The sequence below is a fragment of the Hipposideros armiger genome, unplaced genomic scaffold (assembly GCF_001890085.2).
Source record: "Hipposideros armiger isolate ML-2016 unplaced genomic scaffold, ASM189008v1 scaffold_559, whole genome shotgun sequence".
Lineage (NCBI taxonomy): Eukaryota > Metazoa > Chordata > Mammalia > Chiroptera > Hipposideridae > Hipposideros > Hipposideros armiger.
In genome coordinates this window covers 637,413-662,329 of record NW_017731909.1, presented here as the reverse complement: position 1 = coordinate 662,329, position 24,917 = coordinate 637,413, and the positions used below count along the sequence as shown (strand labels likewise).

Below are 24,917 nucleotides of genomic sequence, written 5' to 3'. Positions count from 1 at the left end.
CAAATCCTCTGCCCTTGGATGGCGGCATAGAGCAGGGGCACAGGAAGTGACGCAGACACAGAGGGAAAGCCCCCTGAGAAGGTACAGACACCCTAAGGAGGATTCAGGATTTCCACAGACAGCAGAACTTGAGGGGATGAGGAGACTGACTGGGCTTCGAGCCAATGTAACCTAGAACTTTGAAAGGTCAGGAGGACCCAGCTGACATCTGTTTTATACATTTTAAGCGAAATAATACTAAGGAATGGCCAAAATTAAGAACAAGGTATAAGTCAACAGTACATGTACAGAAGAGCAAATTCCTCTGTCTGCTCTGGTTTGGTTAAGGCAATACCCATGCCTTCACATAGGCCACTACCCTAAAAGAAACACCACACTTCTTAAGGTGGTCAAGATAGTCACATTTAGAGAATTCTCCACATAAGTCACTTGATTTCACTGCCCCAAAACAAAACTTTTAAAAGTTATATTAGTAATACCAAAATGTATTGCAAACAAAATATTTTTTCTTTAGTGGTAGGTAGCGATGAGGTTGGAACTATCTCAACTCCATGACGCAACTGTTGTCTTTGGTTTAAGAAATCTATCAAAACTTTTGGGAGTTTCAAAGAAGTTGAACCTAAGCCATATCTCTACAAAAATCAAGAACTGGCTTAGCATGAAAAGGAATTCACTGAGATTTCTTTTGGTAGAACTCTAGAACACCAAAAGGAGAAAATCTTCCAGATCTAAGATCTAATTGCATCGTAACTCATTGTGCCTGTCATTGAATCACTTGGATTTCATAATCCTCTAAATCAAAACTGTCTATTACGAATTAGCCTTCTGATACCATGTTGAAGGAGCACTTGTCTAGGACCTTGGTGGGTAATTGGAAGGGGCGTGCGTGCTGGCCACATATGTGTTGTTTCTAAATTCAGCTTTGACTTTCTGATCCTAGTCTCTGGACCTGCAAGGGGTCTGCTACTTCTTGTCTTAGTTACTTTTTTTGGGGTGGGAGGAACACTTCTAGATCTGAAACACAAATATGAGTTTTCCTTCAGTGAGTCCAGGCTCTAGAAGGAGAAGACATATGAATAAACAAATCAATGCGATGAGAATTACAGGTATTCTAATAAAGATACGTATCTATGATCAACTCCCTGGGGTATCAGGGTTAGTTTTGAAAAGGAGATGATGTTGAGTACATGTCCACTAAAACAGGATCACTGGTGCTTTCTAGTCTGAGCCAGACCACCAGTCCCCGTGATAACTTAAGAAGACAATGGAGTTTCAATATAATTGCAACCCTCTTGCTTGGGGCCTTCCTTTGCCTCTTCATCTCTTTGTGGCACTGAGGTGCCAGGCTATGCTCTGCCAGGTCTGACTGTCCCGCCTTCTGATCACAGCTTGTCCATCACAGAATCTCAGGATTAGGAAAAACCACCCTGGTTCAATCAACCATCCAATCGTTGCTTGAATCCTCTATAAACACTTTTAACACATTTTGGTTGTTGATTTGTTTTGTTTTGCCTCAGCTTAAATACCTCTGATGTTCAGGTCTCTTTATTGTCTCCAATTTTAGATTTTTTGATGCTAGAAAGTCATTTCCTCTATCAAAGTAAGTTCTTCTCCAAAATAATTTCTCTCCACACATTGTATCTACTTGAGACCACACAAAATGTTTAGTTATTTTCCCACATGACGGCCCTGTCAATATAGGAACGCTGACACTGTAGTCTGCTGAGTCTTATCTTTGTCATGATAGAGTCATGTGTGCTTCACATACGTCAAGACTCTTTACCAATTACTCTCCAACTTGTCTATATTCTTTGAAAGTTTGACATCAGGAGCAAGGCACAACATTCTTTAAGGAATGAAATATAGAAATACAGATGAGCTTTCCAAGCTAACAAAGTTAATGAAAACTTTAGCATAATAATAATAGCGGCACTTTACATTTGTATGACACTTTTTTTGGGAAATAGCATGGAATAATATTGAAAGTTTTGAAGTCAGGCTGCTTGATCGAAAATCCGGTTCACCACACTTATCAGTTGACTAATCACAGGTCAGTCTCTTTACCTCTCTGTTCATCAGTATTTACTGCCAAAAAATATGGATCATATTAGCATGAACCTCACAGGATTCTTGTGAGGCTTAAATGAGCCAATAGAAGGAAAACGATTGGCACAATGTTTGACACAGAAGAAGGGATGATGTACTCTCTCCATCTTACCACTCCACTCTCTTTCTCAGTCGTTCCACTCTTGCACTGTCTCAGTGCCTTTGATTCAGCAGGCCCTTGCCTGAAACCTTCAGTCCCTCACCACCTGGCTCCTGCTGGTCTTCAAAGCTCAGTTGGAATATCCCCCCTCTTAGAAAGGCCCTCCCCACTTCCACTGAGCAATTGTCTATCACATTGTTGTGTTTATTCTTTTCACAATACTTCTGCTTGATAATGATCTTATTTATTTGTTTTTCTGTCTTTCTCTCCTTCATAGAATGTAAGCTTAATCAGAACAGACACCTTATTTGTTCTGTCAATTGTATTTACAGAGACTAATTCTGAATGAATACATCGGTGAGTATTACCTATAATCGTTATTGTATTTATTAGCATCTATTTATTTATTTAAGATTTTATTGGGGAATTGGGGGAGGGAACAGACAAGTTGCTGTCCTTTTGGTTTTCAGTCTAGTTGTGGGGGACGTCACTTCACTGGCCCATGTTGGTATTATCATTGCGCTCTTCCCGGGTGAGGCAGATCGGTCGCCGGCCTCTGAACAGCTGCTCATGGTGGTTCTTGGCAGCTCACACTGGCTGCTGGCTACACACGGTAGCTTACGGCAGCCCACTGCAGCAGGGGATGCAGCCTACGCCATCGCCGGCGACTCATAGCAGCCCAGGTCCAGGTCGAGCTGTTGTTCACCATCTTAGCTGTAGAGGGTGCAGCATCACTGGCCCATGTGGGATCCGAACCGGCGGCCTTGCTACTCAGAGCTTGCACTCTCAAGCCAACTCTTAACCAATGAACCACTCGGCCAACCCCTTTATTAGCATTTATTATTTCTCTTCGTTCTCATGAGTGCTCCCGGAAGCAGGCAGATAAATGAACTCATATTTCCAGAATAAATAAAATGTACAACAAAATGCATTTTACAGTGTAAGGGAAAACGTGGTCACAAAACTGAATAAATCCACTAAAACTCTCCATGCATTTCTAAGCAGCTACAGAGAATTCAGTTCAGTGGAGCATAAAAATCCATTTCTTGTGCCCCAGTTTGTCATATAAGGAAATTTCAGTAGGCATATTAAAAGGAAACATTTATTTAGAGCCCCAAATGATGTTATCATGATAGATCTATTGAATTCAGCCTGGATTTGGCCTCACAAACAAAATTCTTCTAATAGATGCTAAATAACAAAATCTTAAAGAGTTACAAAACAAATTCTCACTGCAACATCCTGCTTTCATTTATTTTAGTTACAATTCCTGGCAGACTTGCATAAAGAGAAATTCACATTAGATGATGCATTTCTGAAACCCTTGTATTGTTTTCTAATCTAAATTATTATTATAGAAAAAACATTAAACTGAATGTGGAATTACCATTTGAATTATCTTTGCTTTTCAATTAAAATTAGAGAGTAATTCAATAGCTGGAACTAGTGTAATCAAACCCTTGCTTTGGTAGGCACATATTTGCGTGGGCTCTGTGATATTACTTCTCCCTTTCTTTTCTACAAACAATAAAAATTTGCATGTATTCTCCATGAGCAACACACACAACTGCAGAGCAAAACATAAAAGGCCCCCTCACGTTCTCCGCTTTTAAAAGGTTAAGTCCCCTTAACTGGTTGTTGTATAACCTTTCCTGTGGAAACAATTTTAAATTTACAGAAGGGTTCAAGCACAGAAGAATGACATGTTTTTTTCTTGGACCACTTGAGAAGATGGTGCCTCTATGGAAATGCACTCCTCTCCATTCTTAGCTCTAATACCTGTGCAGGGCACCCGTTAAGACTGAAAGCCCTTCTCACCTTGACGTTGCTCGGGCATCCCGCCCGAAGCTGCTTTCATTGTAGACACCCTCCTCATTTCATGTAGATCTGCAAACACCCCCTAATGAACAGCCACCACCCCAGATGTCATCCTCCTCACCCTGAATGGGTCCCAACACCCCACGCCAGGCAGCTCTCCTACATGGACATTCTCTTTGTGTCACTAGGGCTCCAGTTCCCTCTGCCAAGGCACCGCCCTGAGTAGACGCCCTCCAGATCTCACTTAACATCTGACACTCCGCTCGCCACGCCTGGCCCCTGGCATGTGGCTCTGGGCCACTACTGCTCCACTCCATGCGCACATTTATTTGGCCTAGCCTCTCCTAATGACTTTAAGCCTGAAATGGTCAGGAAGAAATGAAATGGAATAGAAATGAAGAGGAGAGGAACTACTCCAATCATTTGTCTATGCATTCACATTTGTATATATGCACATATACCCATGATCTTTTTTCTTATTTTTCTACACAAATGGGATCATGTTACACATGTCAGTATGACTTGCTTGCTGTCTCTAAACAATGTTTTTGAGATCACAGTGTCAGCATATGTAATTCTGCCACGTTTTTTAAAATGGCTGCATGATATTTCATGGCATGGGCATACTATAATTTACTGAACTTATGCTACACACACCACACACACACACAAACACACACACAACACACACACACACACACACAAATACACACACAGAGTATAGTTCTCTAATCATTTACTCCTTTATTCTTAGACATTAAATTTGATTCCAATTTTCCTTATTACAACCAACTAATATCTTTGTACACCAATATTTTTTATCTCACTATAGAGATCTCATCATATTAAAACTGTGACAAATTTTAAAGACACTATAATGCAATAAAAACTTTATCTAGAAAGCTGCTAAAGCATGAAATAACAAGCAGAATGTCCAATCTTGTCTAATGAAAATAAAGCTCTTCGTTTATCTGGTATGATTGGAGGGACACAAAAAAATGCTGACCAAAGTCACCTCCCTCACAAACTGGCCCCGTGCCTGAAATTCTTATGAAATTCTTCTTTTAAGGGTTCTACCTATAGAGATAATCCGAAAGGTAAATGTCTTCCCAAAAGGGCTTCCAGTGAATTTATTAGTTCCTATCACTGTATCAAGGTGGAGTTCATCAGATCAGTAAAACAATACTTGAGAACAAGTACTGAGAGATGAAGCTGTCAAGGACAGAGTCAGCTTCACATTAAGGCTTTAGGTGAAAATTTGATAAACGGAAGAGCAGACAATTAGCAAATTCCTGAGGATGGGGTGTGGCCTGAAGAGCAGGTTCTGTTGAGACAAAAAAAAAAGGCACTTTGCAGGGGCTGGAGTTGCGTGAGGGATGGCTGAGGATTGGGGAGGTTGCCATGGAAGAATGCTGCCCATGGAACAGTTTCAGGGACTCATTTTAAGTCAAACCACACCTGTGACATGAGGCATGGAGTAAGACGCCGTTTCTAGGGCATGGAGAAAGGTGACAAATTTAAAAATTTAAATGGCACCAAAAGTTACATTGGTTAACCATAACTAGTTTATTTTTTGAATGACCTCTCTTCTATTTTAAGTTTTGTTATATAAAAATAAGAAATTATGAAATAAAATAAAACAAATATAATTAACCATGGATAAAGTATAATCACAATCCAATATTCTTCAGCAATGTTACTTGAATGAAAACTTTACATAATTAGTTTTGTTAGTGCAGTCATAAGTGCTTTTTAGAAATATTAGGGCTATGCTAATGGCAATATAATATTTAAGAAATTGTGTTAAGTCAATTTAATGAATGTGATATAATTCTGTTGAGTTTTGAAGGTAATACAGGATTTTTATTTAAATGAAATTATATCCTTGGCAAGGCAATTTTGTTAAGTAACTCTAAAAATATGTTTTAAAATAGACACACCTCTATTGTTTAAAAATAATTTTACTTAAATTTTATCTCTTCTTTTACTAAGAAAATTATAGAAAAATATTAATCATTAATTATGTTATTTTGTAAAATCCAACACCAATTAAGAATAAGTTAGCCAAGGCAAGCAGACTATCACATTTGTAAGGCAAAAAACTAAACGATTGTTCTACTCTGAATTCCATCAGCTGATAAGGGTGGGTGGGTCAGTAAGTAACAAAGTTAACCAAGACACAAGCAGGTGAGAGGCTAGGAAGAATTGACCTGTGTGTTAGATTACAGGGACTGAGCACACACCCAAGGAGACGGGTTGGCAATTTGGACATCTAATGAATTTGAGGTTTAGGCAGGTTAGACTGGGCTCTTCACAATCAAAGCAAGGGAACCATTTGTTCTTGAAAGGCCGGTAAGAGGCTCCAAAGGCAGGAAAACTCACACCACCCCCTTTTCAGTTACCCCTCCCCCACGATGGGCCTGGCTGTGGTGATGATGAGGGCGGAGACTGCAGGCTGAAGGTATCTGAACCTTCAAGAATGAGGCGCTCTGCGCCCCTGGGCTGCCTTAGCCTTTCAGCAGCCCTGTAGCTCCCCAAGTTGATTTCAGATGGAAGATAGGCCTGGTTCTCCCATTTCCCAGGGGTCTTACACAGGAACTCTTGGGGTTCTATATGGGAAATGCTGAGTTATTTGTTAGAATTTTAGGACTCTTTTGTGTCCATTTTATTCTCCATTTTATTTATACTTTGGGTTAGTCCCCAATGTATTCTGCCGAGTGGTCTTTCAGAGCGCAGCCATTTTACCCATGTCCCTACTTTACCAAGGGGATACCCTTAAATCTTGGGGACAGCACCATTTCTAAAGGGGTCTCTATGGTACCTTTTCTCCACCCTGTTTGGTGCTGTCTCTTTTCGAAGAAACAATTAGGAGCCACGGCAACTGCTTTTAGAATTAGTGTAGGAGATAGATAAACAGCTCCTACATGCCACAGGCTCTCATGATGGAGGCTTTTAATTCCCTCTCAGACTTACATTCTCCCTCATCATGTTCTTTGGGGTGTAGGATATAGTCAAGAAGAGGTTCCCATTAGAACTATTAGGTCTGGGGCCATCACTACATACAGGAATATCTGGGGAGAGGGGGTAATTATTATGAAATCCGCCATTCTGACTAACAGCAGTTGTATATAACTGAACAGTTCCTTAGGTATTTGTAGGTAATCACTAGATCCTTTCCCCATTTCTTTGGTTAGAAGGAAAATGCCTGTTTCAAATTCAGGACACTCAACAATGATTTCCCACTCACACAAATCAGAATACCATCCGCAGGCTTCACTGTCACCAGCAACCTAAAGTCCTGACCACCACCTAATAGCGCGCACACAGTGGGTGGGGTGCAGAACTTTTTATGAGTGAAGGAGATGACACAGTCAGGGCATGGCGCCTACTGAATTCTATTCTGAAGGTACTTGACAATGCTTAATGACAAACGACAAGCTGCTTCTTACAAACTTTTGAGGAAAAGAATCCTTTCACTAGGTCGAACATTCTTCCCAGGGCTCTGGAGAAGAAGCTATGTTTAACCTACAAAGATATCCCACAGTTAACAAAGGAGAGAAAATTACCTCTCCCTGCTCAGGACATAGACACACTACCTCCAGGGTGCAGCGGAAGGGAGGTCCCGAAATCAAAGGAGGAGTGGACATGCAGTTACCGACAGCAGTGAGAACCAGGATGTGGTCAGGTGTTTCTTGGGAGTATCCAACATTGAGTCATTTTTAGGCATGGCTTCAGTGGGATTTTTCATATAACCTGGAGGCAGAGTATAAATCTTCCCAAGCCACAGGGTAAAATTGACTCGAAGGAAGTTAAAGTAAAAGAATCTGGAAGACTTTCAACTTTGAAATGTATCGAAAATAATATTTACTTAAGATAAAACAATGGCTTGCTTTTAGAAATTTTGCAGTTGTTTATTTACTGGTGGTAATGGCTTCAATCCCTGTAATTTTGGAGTAGCTCCAGATGATGATGAACTAAAATGACTGTACTTGACATTCACGAATGGAATGGCATCCTCATGCAGCACGTTTTAACACATTGAGGACGGGGCATTTAAATGTACATGACGCAAATCTGTGTCATCGGTTCACAATGTGTTAACAAGTCACCACGTGTGATTTCCTTTACCTGTAAATGCTTATTCTGTGTTATTTTAGGATACAAACTCCAAGAGGTGCACTGAGTTTATTTTGTTTTCTGCTGCCAAATAGGGAGCGCTGAAGTAAAACGTGCTGAATAAATGAAGTTATTATCCAAAAGTTCAGGCTCTATCATAAGCTGTAAGATTTTCAAACAAGTCCTCTGCTAGAATGATGAGATCTGGCAGATGCTTTTTTTTCCCTCACAATTTCTATTGAAGCTATTAAAAATTTCAAATATATCCCTCATAGTTAGAGACTAAATTTTAAGAAAAATGCAGCCCAATGATGGGAAATGAAATTTATATGCATCACAGTAATTTATCCCATGGAGTTGAATTAGTGACTTGGAAAGTGACAATTACACACGTTACTCAATTCCAAACAGCTACTGAAAATAGGAAAGAATAACAACCTTGAATAAACCCAAATCCATAAATATTCATATTCTATTTTTAAAGTTTTGGAGGTAGCACTAAGCTACATTACCAACAGCCAAAAATATTAGAAGGAAATCATTATTAACAACATAGTTTCAGGTGAATAAAACCCTGGAATGTGGAACTTAATAAAAAAGGAAAAGGATAAATGAATCCAGGAACTGAAAAATACAATCTTGAAATCATCAGGACCATCTTTTGGAGTCAGGTCAATAAAACACAATTTTAAAAAGGTTATGAAAAAGAACGTTCCTTAGAAATTGCTAGTGATAAATTTGTCTGGAGTAATTCAAGGTAAAGATGGCTTGCGGCCAGACTCACTAGTAAAGAGTTCCCATTGGACCCAACAAGGCCAGGAACTTCCCTATGTAGGTAAGGAGGCCCCTGTCTAGATGGGCAAATTAACGCAAGTTGTATTAACAATTGTTCAAAAACTTAGCTCATCTCTTGACGGATAGATAACAGGATTTGAAAACTACCTTAAAATGTTATTATATCTTAAATAGAAGCAATAATAATATTCTTTCATGTCACTATATCACATCCAGAGAGCTAAAGCACTTTCACATATATAAATGTATTCATGCATATTTTCTTTTTACTCATTCATTCATTCATTCATTCCACAAATTAAAGCAATATAAGCAGAGATTGATCTAGAATCTGGTACTGCAATATGAGGTTTCCCAGGCCAGTAGCAGAACCACCTGAGGATTTGTTAGATATTAAATTTGTAGCCTCCACCTCAGGTTTACTGAGTCAGAAATTCTGGAAATCAGACCCAGCAATCTTATTTTAGTAAGTCCTCCAAGTAACTCTGGTGCACACTAAAGTTTAGGAACCACTGGTCTAAATTATAAACTATCTATATTTAGTGTTCCCTTTTTTTCTTTACCATTGTAATTGCTCCTTTAGCAATTTCATTTTCCCAAAAGGGCAAAACATACAGTTTAAGAACATTCCAATTAAGACAACGGAATTCCTACTAATCCAGTATTTTACTACTTTTAAGGTTAAACATAAAGCACTTTCACATAGTCACAAATAAAGTTTCATTTAGTTGAATTATTTTCACATACTGGAGAAAATATATACTAAACTATCTGTGATAATTCAGCATAAATCTTAAAACTATTAAGCAGATAAATAAATTTTCATTGATAACCTATATATGATATGGAATCTTCCCAAGGTATGTGAATTTCAACATGTTTTGTAATCTACTGTAATATAGTCCAAATATAGTGGAAAAAATGATATATGAGTATTTACTTGGCAAAGTTTAATATTTATCTGGCCAATAGCTGCTTGTTTAATTGCTTAACATTAGGAAATTGGAAAGTGGTGTGATTATCTATTTAAGACCAATATTAATTAGGATCAAATAAATATAGTTCCTTAGATCTCTGTGGTATCTAATCTATATAAACATCTTACAGTACTAACTCATAAATTATTAATCAAAGGCCAGATCCATTAGAAGAATTTGCATCATAAGCCAAAACTTAATTTTCTACTCAATTTACTTTTAAAAATGTTAACGACATAAAAACACTTCAGCGAGACTTGGATTTTAAGTCAAGCCTTTCTTGTGCTTAAGCATAAACAAATAATCACCATAAATGAAAGTAGACATTATTATAATTCACCAAAACATGTATATTTTGGGGATGAAGGATCATAATTAAAAGTCACAGAAACTTCCCTCCAAATCTGCTCGGAAGCCACACAGACATATCCTAACTGGCTTTCTTCACTATCTCCACAGAAATTAAAGATGTAATAATTCTGCTAAATGGAAACAGTTGCAGCTGCTCTCTACAGATGAGCTGTCTTCCTTTCAAAAGACAATGAACTCTTCCACATCAACAGACTCACTTGGAAAACGGTGACTTGGAGTGGAGAACCCCTTATCTAGACAGAGGTCAGTGACATCCTTGATCAACCTGTAGGGGAATTTGAGTTCCGGGTTTGGGGGACTGCTCCAAAGCACATTTCGGGAGCATTTCAAGGCTACAGGTTATCTGCACAATGGTTCTAACTTCTTTAAAAACTATACTTTCTGGTAAATGATATAGAAAACGTGACTAAGCCGGCAGCGATTCAGACAATCAACTATGAGAAGCAGATTCTCACTGACCTGGGATAATGACCCCAGATTATGAAAGCAGCGAGTACCCTGCACCACAGCAAAGAAGAAAATTAAGTTGTGTGATGCCTGAAGTGCCCTGGATAGAATGCTGGCTGGACTGAGTCCTGGTAAAATACAAATGTATGATGATATGGCCATTTTTTCTAAGAGAATGTTACTCATGTTTGCACTAATTACAATTTATCACCTACTCCTTAAGGGTATAAACGATTAATATAGTATTTCCCACTTTAGTGATCAGTAAAGAAGTTCACGGTCAAGTAGTCATGGGCAGGTCTCTCAGATACAAACACCATTAGGTCATTAAAGAGTGAGGAAGGGGGCAGCCGGTCAGCTCAGCTGGTTAGAGCGCAGTGCTCATAACACCAAGTTTCCAGTTCGATCCCCACATGGGCTGCTGAGCTGCACCCTCCACAACTAGATTGAAACAACTACTTGACTTGGAGCGGATGGGTCCTGGGAAAACACTCTGTTCCCCAATAAAAAACAAAAACAAAAACAAAAAACATGCCCCTTAAAAAAAAAAGAGTGAAGAAACATAAAGGGGCAGAAGACTCTGATGCAAAACAATCTGCTCATCATCCACAGAATAGAAATTAATTTAAATAATTTTATATTATATTAAATAGACATTTAGTGTAGACAAGGTGGAAGATATGGGCAAGCAAAGAGATGAAAATAAAAGGCACCCACAACCACACGTTTCAGAAGTGACTACTCTTAACACAGTCCTTAAAAAAGACATGAGCATAAAGCAAGAAAAGACTGTATCAAAAACAGTGGCTTTGGAGCCAGCATTTTTTTTAATATCCACATAAGAATTAAAAAATCTAATAGCTTTATGCCTTATTACCCAATCTACCATTTGTGCATTTACCGTGCTTTGTAATCATTGTTGGCATGCCTGCAATGGCTTCCTTTCTTCTTTGCATCCCCTGAGCCCAGTGCAGTGTCTGGCTCATGGGTTATATACCCAGTAAATATTAAACAAATAATCTCAAAACTTTAAATTTTCCTTTGTAGAGGACAATGTAATAACATTCAGATAGAAGAAAGGCTAGGGAAGTGATAAGAAATTGAGGCTTTCACATTCTAACACCGATTAACTGAACCTAAAAATTCTCAAGGATATATGAAGGTAATGCACGTATAAATGCAACTGATATTTATTTCCAAAACTTTGGGGGTTTTGGAAAAGAGAAACTGTATGCTATTTATAGAAAAGTGCTACAAGCAGCTCTTACATCCTAGAGATGCTCATGAAATGTGAAAGGATAGAATAGGATAGGATAGGAAGCATGTGAAAAAGGCTCGATTAGCCATTCCCAGTTTAGAGACAATCATAGTTTGGCTTATGCCAAGTTTTGGATTTGCCCTGATGCTGATTTTGGGTGGCTTTAATATTGTTTCAATTTCCAGGTGGCAAAGGGTTACAAAATACAGCCTTTCCTGTTTTCCACTTCATTCGGATTTATAGCTACTTCTTGTGTACTCACATTTGCCCTGAACTCACATTACAATTTTTTTGTATAGCCCTGTTTGTTGCAAGAATGATTTGCGTTGGGTCCCTAAAGTTATGTTATTACTAGTCACAATTCCTCCCAGGTGAAATTAATTCTATTTTCCAATGAGACTGAAGGAGGTAGCGTAATAACTACCAAATATTTATTGGGCACCTACTATGTGTGAGGCTCTGTTTTAGGCATGGGATACAATGAAGAAAATAAAGCTTTGCCCTAGAAGCTTAGTTCTCTGTTTTTCCCCACCTTGACTTAGATACAATGCATTTACCTAAAAAGATAGCCACAAATTATTATTGAGGTAAATGCAGGTTACAGAGCAGGACATTTCGTAAGAGGTCATAAAAATGTCTGAAAGAATAATTAAGAACTGTAAGGACAAACAAACCTTCAAAATAAGAGAGATCTCTCCTGTTGAAGATAGGGAAGCAACTTCTCCTTTTCTTAAAGCATGTACTTTAGAAATCTGATATTGTAAGTATTTTCTCCTGTCTTTGAAAAGTATCTAAATCCTTTTGAAAACTCCAGAGAACTTTTGTCAGCTTTATGGCCCAGGAATGTCTCTCAAGGAGTTGGGAGCCACCTTTCATGAAGTGTAAATAGTAAGGAAGGTAACACACCTGTCTGCCCTTTGTGGGAAGGTCGGAGCCTAATTCAGGTGGCTGCCTTGTTCCAATTTGCAAAGCTACCTCCTCTCATGAAGATATGAAGCTACAAAGCTACTCCAATTACCAGGTAAACTTAGGATGAATTATGTGTGACAAAAGTTGCTGTCAAGTCCTTACTTGAGGACTAGTCATTATTTATCTTGAAAACATGTATGTCATGGGTTTTATCTGCTTGACAATATGAGGAGATGAGATTCCTTTTTGTCTTTGCAATCTCTGAGTAGGTTGTCTTGATGTGTATCACATTTCGGTTTAATGCTTATTCAACAACAAAACTGATTCCTTTCTCTACTACCTTTGTGAAGAAGTTTTCTGGTTTGGGAGATTTTATTTTCAATAACATTTCTTCAACAGAAGACAATAGCAGTTATCTCTGGAGAGTAAAATTTCAGCTATTTTATATTTATACATATATGTGAATAAATATATTTATATCTATACATATATATGAATACATATATTTATATCTATAAATGCTATATATAATATTTATGTTTATAAATATGTACTTATATTTATAAATATTTATACATTTACAAATATACTTATACAAATAAATATATATTTGACATTTATGAACATTTGTTTTTATATAATGAATAAGTGATTTCCACATAGGAACAATAAATATCAGATCTTCCCCCATGATACGCATCATGATAATGGCTCAGATCCCTACACTTCCTGGATTCATAGATTCACTGGGGGATATAGATCAGAAAGGCATCTATAGTCTCATCACAGTCTCCTCAGCCAGGGAGGTCTCCTCTTTCACCATCTGTCATCAAAAAATATTCTGTTAAATTACAGAGCTGAATAGTATCCCCTAAGGCAGGGGTGTCAAACTGGCAGCCCGAGGGCTTTGTATACTCCTCTTCAGTAGTTAAAGGGTTAACGAGGGAATTGTGTGTATATTGCCTCAATCTCCCCTAAGCGCTATTTTCTTCATAACAATTGGGCCATAAAAAATTACCTCGAGGGCCTCCGGCAGCCAGTTTGACACCCCTGCCCTAAGGGAATGAAGTTTAGCCCATGTGGGCAAGAATCCGATTTGAAGTCCAAGGTTGCGGCTCCTTCCTGGAGATCCTCAGTCACCTCTCTGGCTACAGTCAGCTTCTTTACCAGACTGGATGCCTGCACTTCACGGGCCTGCTCCACGCACCAGCCTCAGAACCTCCAGGGTCCCCTTCTTCTCATTTTTCACTATTTGAGAAGGAGCCCAATCTTGGAGTTATTGGGTTCTTTGTTTCCAAAACAGTGTGGGGCAGGCATTTGGGAGCAAGGGAGGCTCTGGGTGGGGAGTGGCTCGGCAAAGCAGCCGGAAACATCATGTTTAATCTGATACCTGCTCCAGTGGGCGCCAGGCTCCACTTCGCACTCAGCTACTGCTCCCAGATTTCTTCTTCAGTCCTGAGAATTGTCTCCCAGGGGCTCCATGCTTCTCCTCCCTCCATTCTGGCTTCCATCAGGCTCTCCTCCCTAGGTTATCAGGCACTGCTCTGAACCTACCTCTAAATAGAATTCAAGTTCCTTTCCCTTTCCATGAAACCCTACGCTTATACCGTTTGACAAATGAATCTGGGCAGCTGTTATAAGTGTCCTTCAATATTCCATAATTTTGAAGCTCCTTGCACACGGTTTATAACAGTTGGAGGCTGGTGTGCCAGAAGCCACAAAAGACCTCTCAGATCTTCCGCACTCCAGCCAGAAAAAGCCCTAACTCTGGCCCAGTCAGGGGGTCTCTTACCTGAACAAAAGTACATGGTTCAATCAGAAACACAATATTCATAGGTTGCAGAATAGAGAGCCATATTGATTCAAGGGATAAAGAAAATAAAATCTATCAGTCCTAAATATTTCTGAATACTGGGGGTGCCAAAAAATGTATACAAGTAGACACTTTGGTCAACGTTGCTCAAGCAGTAGTTCACCATAATCAGAAGTGTCTGGAGGCTGATGGTAACCACTTTGAGCACCTCTTGTAATTGCAGAAGTCACATGTGACTTGTATTCATCTTTTGTTATCGGTATATATTGAGTATTACAATTTTAATACAGTTTTCCTTTCTTAAAATGTGTATACATTTTTGGGCACCCTCTGTATATTTCAAAAACATTTTTGTAATTCTATGCTGCAGTCATGAAACTATAACTCACTTAATAAGAAATCTTTCTGAATATAAGAAGTGACTTATTTACATATTTTTCATCTGTTTGCTCTTTGAAAATCTTTGGTTTAAAGAGTCTGAATTACCATACAGAAAACGCACTAAACTAACTAAATAACTTGCTCTCAGTCCTGAATGGTTCATAAAATAGGAAGTTGTCATAGGTCAACTCAAAGTAACTGCTATGATGTTTTTGCCTAAAAGTTGAAAACACGTAAATGAATTTTGTGTGACAACACAAACTTGGCCTGATCTTAGATGTCTTTATTTACCATGTAATAATCACTTATTTTATTTTATTTTTTTGCTGGAATATATATTTCACAAACTATAGCACTCCAGAGAAAAGAACACAGAGAGTGAGATAAAAAATTGCAGAAAAGGAAAGAACAATATATGTAGACATGAAACCCAGAAGTGTGAGCACAGAGAGAGGAAAAACAGCCAGATTTTGTCATCTTGAGTTGCCAAAGGACTTGTCCAATCCATTCAAGACTCTACTAGATGCTACCACAAGGGGTAGTCGTGAGGCCGGGCTGGAGAATTGACACATTTTCAGCTTTACTCAGAGCAGTATACTCCTTAGTATATAGTTTTTACGATCAAGTAAATTTAGCAATGATTATTTAATTGTGATGCTATTCTGCTGCCACCCTTTATTATTTTCAATTCTATATTAAATGATAGTTGCAGACAAATAAATAATGAGTTTCAGATCATTTAACAACCCTATTTAGCCTCTACAAATTTAGCATAAGAAAGGTTGTCCCAAAACATAAATCTTCACTAAACTCTTAAACATATACAGGTGATAGGAAATACCTGTCTGTAATATGCATTCAAGCAAATCAACTCCTTCTAACTCCTTTTGTGAGATTATCAGATATGCCCAAACTTGTTTAATCTGTTTGGACTCAAGTTAAGACATTGCCAAATAATAATCACTTGGATTTGCAGTGAACTTGCTCAGAGAGCTTCCCTACAACATTTATCTGATCCACGAACAATTAAGTAGGGCATTATTACAAACTTGTTACAAATAAGGAAACTGAAATACAGAGCAGTTCAGCAGACTGGTCAGTCTGTGGGTTAGTGATGTCAGAGAAGCCTGCCGTTAACTGCTTTCTCTCTGCTCTGGTTACATGTCTGTGACACCCTCATTGCAATTAGGCCCACAGTCTGACTGGTGAAAACACAAAGCTGAGGTTCTTATCCAACTGACTAGCCCTTCTGAGCTAAAATGAATCTAAGTACGTTGAAACCCTTTTGTTTCAATATACTTCTTTATAAAATATTAGTGCAATATAAATAGTATCAATAAATGGTGAATGTCTCCTGCCTCTTTAGGTGGTTCACAGCCCCACTCCTCAGGGGTAACTACTGCCAACAGGTTGGCGGGATGCGTCTTTCCAGGCCTTTCTACTATGCCCATATATAGTGTTCTTGTTTGTTTTTCTTTTTTTACAAAAATGAGATAACTCTATACAGAAGAGTTCCGGGACTTGCTTTTTAACTCCTAAGTTAGAAATGGTAAATGAACAGTCTGTTCAATACAAGGAGAGATGAATCAAAGAGGAAAATATAATACGCTAAAAATATCAGGTTCTGAAGTTAAAAAGAGGCCTGGAGGGGCCAGAAATCAGCCATTATTCTACATGAATTGAAATTTTCTTTCTGAGTTATATTTAGCCTACTTTTTTTTAGGTTAAAAGAAGTAAAACACTAAATCTAACTATATCCAAAAATGAATGCCAAACATCCAACCACAGTATACACAACCTTACATTACGGCTCTTTAGTTTGCCATAAGTAGTATCGTCTAGGTTATATATTTATTGGAATAGAAATACTATTTAGACCGGAAATTCTATTTAAAGAAACAATTCGGTATTTAAAGCCGCTCTCCTTCTGGGGTATTCAGCCACATGGCTAATAGTGACTCCTGTGTGGCCTTTCTCATTCAGATCCAATGCAACCCTTTCGCTAAAACTTTAAGGTTGTCTAGACGTTAACAACTTGAGACTATACCAATATAAAATTTTCATTTTCAAGTTGCTTTAAAGTATGGTGAAAAAGAAACAACAGAATATTTTTAGAAGTCCAGGAAATAAAGGCTATACTTCAATAGTGATACTTCTAAGAATGAAGCAGTGAAAATCCATTCACTTCTGATGATCTTACCATTGTGTGACGTTACGAAGGTCTAACAACTTGAACAGAAGGACGATTTTATGATAATCGTGGGCTGCTTGCTCATGACATCAAACAATGAAAAACCAAATAACGTAGTGTTTACTTTCACTGAGTTGTCTTTGTTTAAGCATTGCCATAGAAAATGTAAGCTTAATAGGAAGAAGGAAATTCACTTTCTGAAATCCTTGAGTGAAATGAAGTCACTAAGGAAAGAATTGGATTTTAGTGCTGATATTCCCAGATTTACAATTCATGCTTTTGTCTCAGAGTGACAAACATACCTTGCTCACCTTGCTATAATAACTTTAAAACTGGGACAGTCAACTGTATTTACCAACCCTGTCATTTCTCAACATAATTATAGCCTACACCCTGAATAGAAAAGTCGTTTGAATCTATGAAAAAAAAAAACCAAAACACACCACTGAAAGAGTAATACTATCTTGTCTTCCATACTCTAATTCTCCACCCATTCTGGTAGCCTCCAGATTTCTGCTGTTTTCACATATTAAAATTGTGCAATATTTCATAAACAGCCTTAGCCTAAGTGATTTCATTTCAATAATGTTTGAGGTGCTGTGTAATATTTTTAAATGGCTTATGGTAGAGCAACGAGCTGTCTGACAGACATATGTAATGATGGTCCTAGAACTCTATGGTTACTAGAACTCTATATGTACGAATATTCAAGGCAAGTTCTTCCTTCCGAGACTGCAGCTAATCTGGCAAATTTAAACGCTAACACAACACAAGGAGGAACAGAAACATGTAACTCAACAAGACACGCTGTCAGGAATGAAATTAGAACTAAGAGTGGTCAAAACCAATTTCCTTCAACATTCATCAATTAAATTTAAAAATCTTAAAACTAATTTATTCTTAATTTTTATTCAGCTAGTATAGTTTTCCATTTTCTAGGTGGAATAATAAGCATAGAAATTGAAAATATTACCAACCTTTAATTATTTGTATTAAAAATAAGAAAGAGATAATAAACTTTATAGTAAATAATTAATATTTTAAATGCTTGGCTTTGGTGCGACTTGCTTGGGAAAGATATTCATTTGGATAAAGACTTGGTTTCTTTCTGACACCCTAGGAATTCAGACAAAATAATCAATCCACAGTCAGTTTGAGCTAAGCGGTCGTAAAATGTCCTCATCTGAAACTCCATCCTCATCCCAACTCTGAAACATCCACTTCTGAGATCTACCACACCTCCCCCCACAGCAAATGACATTTTTTAATGAGTCTATCTCTTTGATCACTAGACTGTCCCCTAAAGGAGCTGAAGCCAACAGACCTTAAGTTATGGGCAGGACAATGTAACTGAATTATACAGCAAAGATCTGTGCATTGTTTATGCAGAGACTCGTCCATGAAAGCCTGGCCACTCTATAGGTGCCAAGTCTACACACAATTCCGCCATTAAAAGGCAGAATTAAGATAAGAGGATATGCACAGTGGTATCTGCATCGGTAAAGAATAAACCCACTGGTAAAACTGCTGTCTTCTCCTGACCTCATGGGCACAACCAGCTTCTTAGGGACCTTGATCCGCTGGAAAACACATGCTACCACTCCACCAGTCAGCGCACATCGGCCTCGGTGGTGAGACCTGTAACCCTCTCTCTCCCTCGGCCATAGTCCTCCATGTTCTGATTCTAGGTTTACAGAGAATGGAGTATGCATTAAAACTTGTTTTTCATTTTACTTATATCTGCTTAATGTCTGAGTTCTCTGTTTAAAGGTTTATTGTCTAGAGGAATATAACTTGCTTTTAGTTCTACCCTGAAACTAGGATATTAGTTGTTAAGAAACTAAACCAGGAAGACTTTTATTCTATGAACATACCTCTAAGTATCAAGTTTTCTACAACAGCTCTATATTACTTTTTATCCACAGCAAAAGCCATCTCACCAACAATAGAATAATGAATTTTTAAAGATGGCTTGTGATATTCTTAGTAGTTAAAAATAAAAAATATAAATGTAATCAGAGAACACATGTAGAAATGTAACCCTCATGAAAAACTCTTTGGAGAAGAGTTTTTCCTGGAAGCAGCATTGCCAAACCACTACTACTGATATCTAAATATATCTTTTAAAACGATAACCTGTACTAACTAATGACCAGATAGTCTCATCAGGAAACATTTTCCAGGAGAACCAGGGAGCTGTCCACCATATGTGATTTTCGTGGTTAGGGATGCACTTTAAGCATCCATAGTCAGGATTTCCTAAGATGGTTCTCATAATTATTAGGGGGGGCAAAAATGAGCTGTAGCTTTTATAAAAATCTAGGATTTAGATTTTGGAAGAAAGGAAAGATATAAAGTTACAAAGCATAAAAAGTTTCAAAATATAACAATACAGTACTTTATTACATTTTAATAAACTTACAACCCAATTGGTAGTACGTGTAAAAACAAACAAAATCGTATCTTTTATATCAATGCATATATATATATATATATATATATATATATATATATATATATATTACTTGCTATCTAAAACCAACTTTCTATCTGTAAAAAAAAGTGACATTTATCTTTAAATAATACAACATGATTCCAAAAGTTTTTTACTTTACTATAATCTAATTAACTTTAGGGGAATTTCCTAAAAAATTCATTAAAAGTTAACAATATAATCAGAAATGTATCTGAATAGTCAAGACTCCCAAATGTTTCATGAGTGGAAAAACATGTTAGCAGTTATTTTCCACAAAGTTATTATATTTTCCTTTGGATTTGTCTTGGGATTTGTTCTCGTTTGATGATTGTTTTATTGTTAATATTATTCTAGTCTTAGTATTATAATAAGGTCAGACTAAGGAAAAATATTTTTCCTCTTGTGTTTAAATACCTTACTTCAAAATTTTACTTTAAATACAACTTAAAGGTACTTAAAATATATCTTTACCTTTTGCTCAAAATAACCTATTTTAAAATACTTATGTTTTATGAGTTATGCATATAATAGAGAAAAATTGGTCCAGGGCCTAGAATCAAATCCAGAGAAAGTAAGATGCAAATTTATTCCAATAGAATATAACATGTACACTTTTAATAAGAAAGTGAAATAGTTTAAGATAAACAAATGAATTAGCCATCTTTAAATACTAGTTACTTATGTCTATCATTCTTATTCACTTAACCATTACGTCAAGTAGTATTTATTTATCATATATCCTCCCAAAACCCTAACCTAGACCCTGTTGTTTGGAGTAACTTAAGAAATTACGTGATCAAAAAAATATAGGTTAAAAATGAAATTTTACTTTTTGTCAATCAAATTGACCAAATTTTAAAAATTAGTATTAGTGAAAATGTGAGGAAATGGATAAATTAACACAATTTTATGAAATTAATTTGACCACAACTATTATGATAAACATTTAGGCACTGTGATATAAAACCCTTTTAATGAAAGTCCATTTTTCTGAAAAAAAAAAAATTGCTCAAGCAACTCAAATTTTAGGATGTTCATTCATTCCATTGGATATGTAGTAGCAAAACAGAAAACAGAAAAAAAAATGAGAAAGAACTGCATTTAAATAACTCAAAGTGATGCAGAGTTATGGATAATTTTCGCTTTGATATATTTCTCGGAGTTTAAAACATAAAAGTAAAAACCCAGTCTTCATTAGGTTTAGGGGTCACAATTATAAATGAGTAAATCAAGGCAGGTCCTTCAACACATCATATAGATCTACTTCATGTCTATCTGCAAGTAATCCACAGCATAGATATGCCTTCATTTTTTTTTTCTTGCTCTGATGGATATCTTCATTATATTCCATGTTCTAATTTAACTCATTTCACAGAAGAGGTAATATAAATACTAGAAATTAAAATCTGGGCTTCAGTGGTAATCAAAACAAATTCAAGTAAAATGTCATTTTTAAAGCTATCACATTAGTAAAGATTTTCAAAAAGATAATCATCAATCCTGGCTAGCATTCAGTGGGACAGTCATTAATTTATACTACATATTAGTGTAACCTCTCTGGAAAGCAATTAGGCTGCGTGTATTAAGAATTTTGAAGTATTCTCTAATAAAGAAATGATAAAAATACAAAAGAAGGTTTATATCAATCTGCCCATTCAGCTACTGTCATTTTTATAGTAGCTTAAGTATCTAAAAATAATAGATGGTTAAAAATAAAACGTTTATTTAATAGAATATTAGGCAAATATTAAGTACCATGATCAACAAGAATCATCACTGAAATGAGGAAATGCTCAAAAATAATTTCTAAATTGGATGCATAACTTTATGTACAAAATATACAAAAATATAATAAAAACTGGCCTGAAAGGGATACACCAATTTTTTAGTGAATATTCCCGGGAGGTAGTAAAATGTGATTTTTAAAAAATATGTATTTTATTTTTCAATTACAGTTGACATTCAATATTATTTTATATTAGTTTCAGGGCTGAAGCATAGTGGTTAGTCATTTATATAATTTATGAAGTGATCCTTGTGCTAAGTCTAGTACCCACCTGGCACTATACGGTTATTACAATATTATTGATTATATTCCCTATGCTGTACTTTATATCCCCATGACTATTTTTTAACTAATAATTCGCACTTCTTCATCCCTTCATTTTTTTCACCCAGCCCCCCAACCCCCCTCCCATCTGGCAACCATCAGTTTGTTCTCTGTATTTATGAGTCTGTTTCTGTTTTGTTTGTTCATTAATTTTGTTCTTTAGATTCCACATATAAGTGAAATCATATGGCATCTGTCTTTCTTTTTCTGGCTTATTTCGCTTAGCATAATATCTTCCAGGCCCATCCATGGTGTTGCAAATGATAAGATTTCATTTTTTTTTTAGCTGAGCCATCCTGCCACCTGTTGGCAGCTCAGTTTGGGCTGGGAATTGAACCGGCAACCCTGTTGCTCAGATTTCGCACTCTTGAGTGAACTCTTAACCAACTGAGCCACTCGGCCAGCCCAATTTCATTCTTTTTTTATGGCTGAGCATTGTTTGTGGGATTGTAAACTGGAGCCACTATGGGAAACAGTATGGAGGTTCCTCCAAAAATTAAAAATAGAACTACCTTATGGCCCAGCAATTCCATTTCTGGGTATTCATCTGAAGAAATCCAAAACACTAATCTGAAAAGATAATGTGCACCCCTATGTTTATTGCAGCCTAAGTGCCCATCAATAGTCGGTTGGATAAAGAAGTGGTGGTGCATATGTACAATGCAATATTACTTAGCAATAAAGAGTGATTTTTATATTCTTCTTTGTGCCTGAACATATTTTCTACAATGACTATTTACTACTTTTAAAAGAAGAACAAAAAGAGAAATAAAATGCATGCCTATCTACAAAACCCATAGTGCTGTTGTCTTTCATCTATAAAATAAAGTTCAAACTGGCTAGGCTCATGTTAAAGCCCTTCTAATCTGAGCTCCTCAAATCAATCCAACCTTATTTCTAATGAGTAGCAAACTCTGCACTCAGCTCTGCCTCAGATGGTCACCAGGCATGTCACGGTCCATCTAGACACCACCCATGTCCTTCCCATCGGGCCTAGAGCTTCTACTCTCCCCTAAAGTTTCTGATCATTTCTGGTTGCAACCATTTTAAGCCAATTTCAGATAGTCATGATGTTCTAAGCCAAGTCTGGCAATCCTGCAAAATCATTTTCGATCCTGATTTCAGTAAGAGCAATTGTAAGAGCAGAGTAATTCAGAAGGAAGCCCCTTCTAGAGCAAAAAACCCCATCAATATTTGTTAAATGAGTAAAAAAATCACTACTGTGATTATAACAACAGCATCTAACATTTCTTGAGAATTTTCTATTTATAAGAAGGCACTGTGCCAATTTCATTTATCTTACTTAATGCTCAGAACAATCCTCCATTTCAAAGATGAAACAAAAGAGCCTCACTTTATGCATATTTCCCAAAGAGATATTATAGCCAGTGTGGGCCTGAGATTTAAACCCAGCTCTATCCAATACCAGTATCTTTGCACCAACAAACTTATGCAAAATCCACCAAAAATCATTTTGTATACATTTTTATTAATTAATCTAAATGAATATCCATGTAGCTAAGTTAAAAAGATGTTTTTAGCTACAAAGTTTCCTCTTACACATACAAATAGATAAAAAGCCAACAAAATTTTCTGCTGAATTTCATTATACAGTAATATATTTACCTGTATAGGACCAGCCAATCTCTTCAACAAGTTTTCTCTGTTGTCTGTAGTATCCATAAGCCCAATCTATAACCAAGAAAAATGAACAAATCAATGTGTAGGAAACCATGTTTAAATGAAAAAAAATATATAAGATGCACAAATCATCCATATCATAAATGGTTCCTGATTACTCCTTTTCATGTCACCTTCCCAATGTCTCTTCCCAACTTCAACCACCACTATTACTGCTCCACTGTTCCTGGTCTTGTAGTTAGTATACATTTTAGGAGGCACATTTAAAGAATGCTAAAGTTCAGGCAAGGACAAAGCAAATATTCTAGGTAAAGCATAAGCAAACTAGAAGGGTTCATCCCAAAGAGAGATTGGGGTCAGAAACGACAGCTTGTCCTGTCTCCCAATTTTTTTAGTAATTCCCTAAGTCTAATGTTTAAAATACTACTGATTAGCAATACTCTGGGGTTTACAAAAACCTGAGTTTTATCTATAAATGCTTTTAGAAGACCCAGAGGTTATCGCGTTTTCGAAATTTGCTTCCTTTATAATACAGAATTAAATTAGGTGCCTTCAGGAAGTAGGAATTTGAACGTGTGTGTTGGCTGGGAGTGCAGGTAAACTTGTCTCGGAGAAACAGGGATGCCTGACTGAGGTAATGCAGTGGAAAGCTTAGGGCATCGTAAGAATAATGGCTGCCTCATGACAACAGAGAGAGGCTCTAGATTTAGAACATGGGGAAAGAGGCATAGAAAGGAAAGTGGGTGGAAGCCTTTGATACTGTGATTTATAATAAGATTATAGATTTGGTCTTCCTCCCTGTTTCTGGCACAGAGCTCCTAAAACCTTGGAATTTCCTAAGAAGAGAGCCATAAATGTGCTTTTTGTTAAGTTAATGAGGTGACTTTTGGACCCCCATCAAATGATGGGAGCTGGTTGCCATGAAAACCACCACATGATTAGAGGGTTGGAACATTCAGTCCCCTCTCCCTGTAACTTTTGGGGATTGGAGAGAGGCTGGAGGTTGAACCAACTGCTAACGGACAATGATTTAATCAACCATGTGTATGCAATGAAGCCTCCATAAAAATTCAGAAGGAGAGGGTTTGGAGAACTTCTGGGTTGGTGAACATGTGGAGATTTAGGGCGAGTGGCACACCTGGAGAGGGCATGGGAGCTCCCTGCCCTTGCCCCATACCCTGTCCTGTGCATCTCTTCCATCTGGTGGTTCCTGTTATATAGCCTTTCATAGTAAACTAGTAATCTAGTAAGTAAAATGTTCCTCTGAGTTCTGTGAGCCACTTAGCAAATTAATCAAACCCAAGGAGGGGTTGTTGGAACCTTGGCTCTAGAGCCAGTTGGTCAGACCCACAGGTGACAACATGGACTTGGTGACTGGTGTCTGAAGGGATGAAGGGGTGGGGACAA

General features: G+C 37.2%; 1 protein-coding gene across 1 annotated transcript in view; it reads right to left on the bottom strand.

Moving 5' to 3' along the window:
- The window catches only part of PTPRZ1 (protein tyrosine phosphatase receptor type Z1), a 190,490-nt gene that overhangs the window by 112,716 nt on the left and 52,857 nt on the right, over positions 1 to 24,917 (bottom strand). Inside the window, exon 2 of the mRNA XM_019623701.1 lies at positions 23,496 to 23,561. Within this exon, the coding sequence (XP_019479246.1) occupies positions 23,496 to 23,561 (66 nt within the window). The remainder of the gene's footprint in view (positions 1 to 23,495; positions 23,562 to 24,917) is intronic.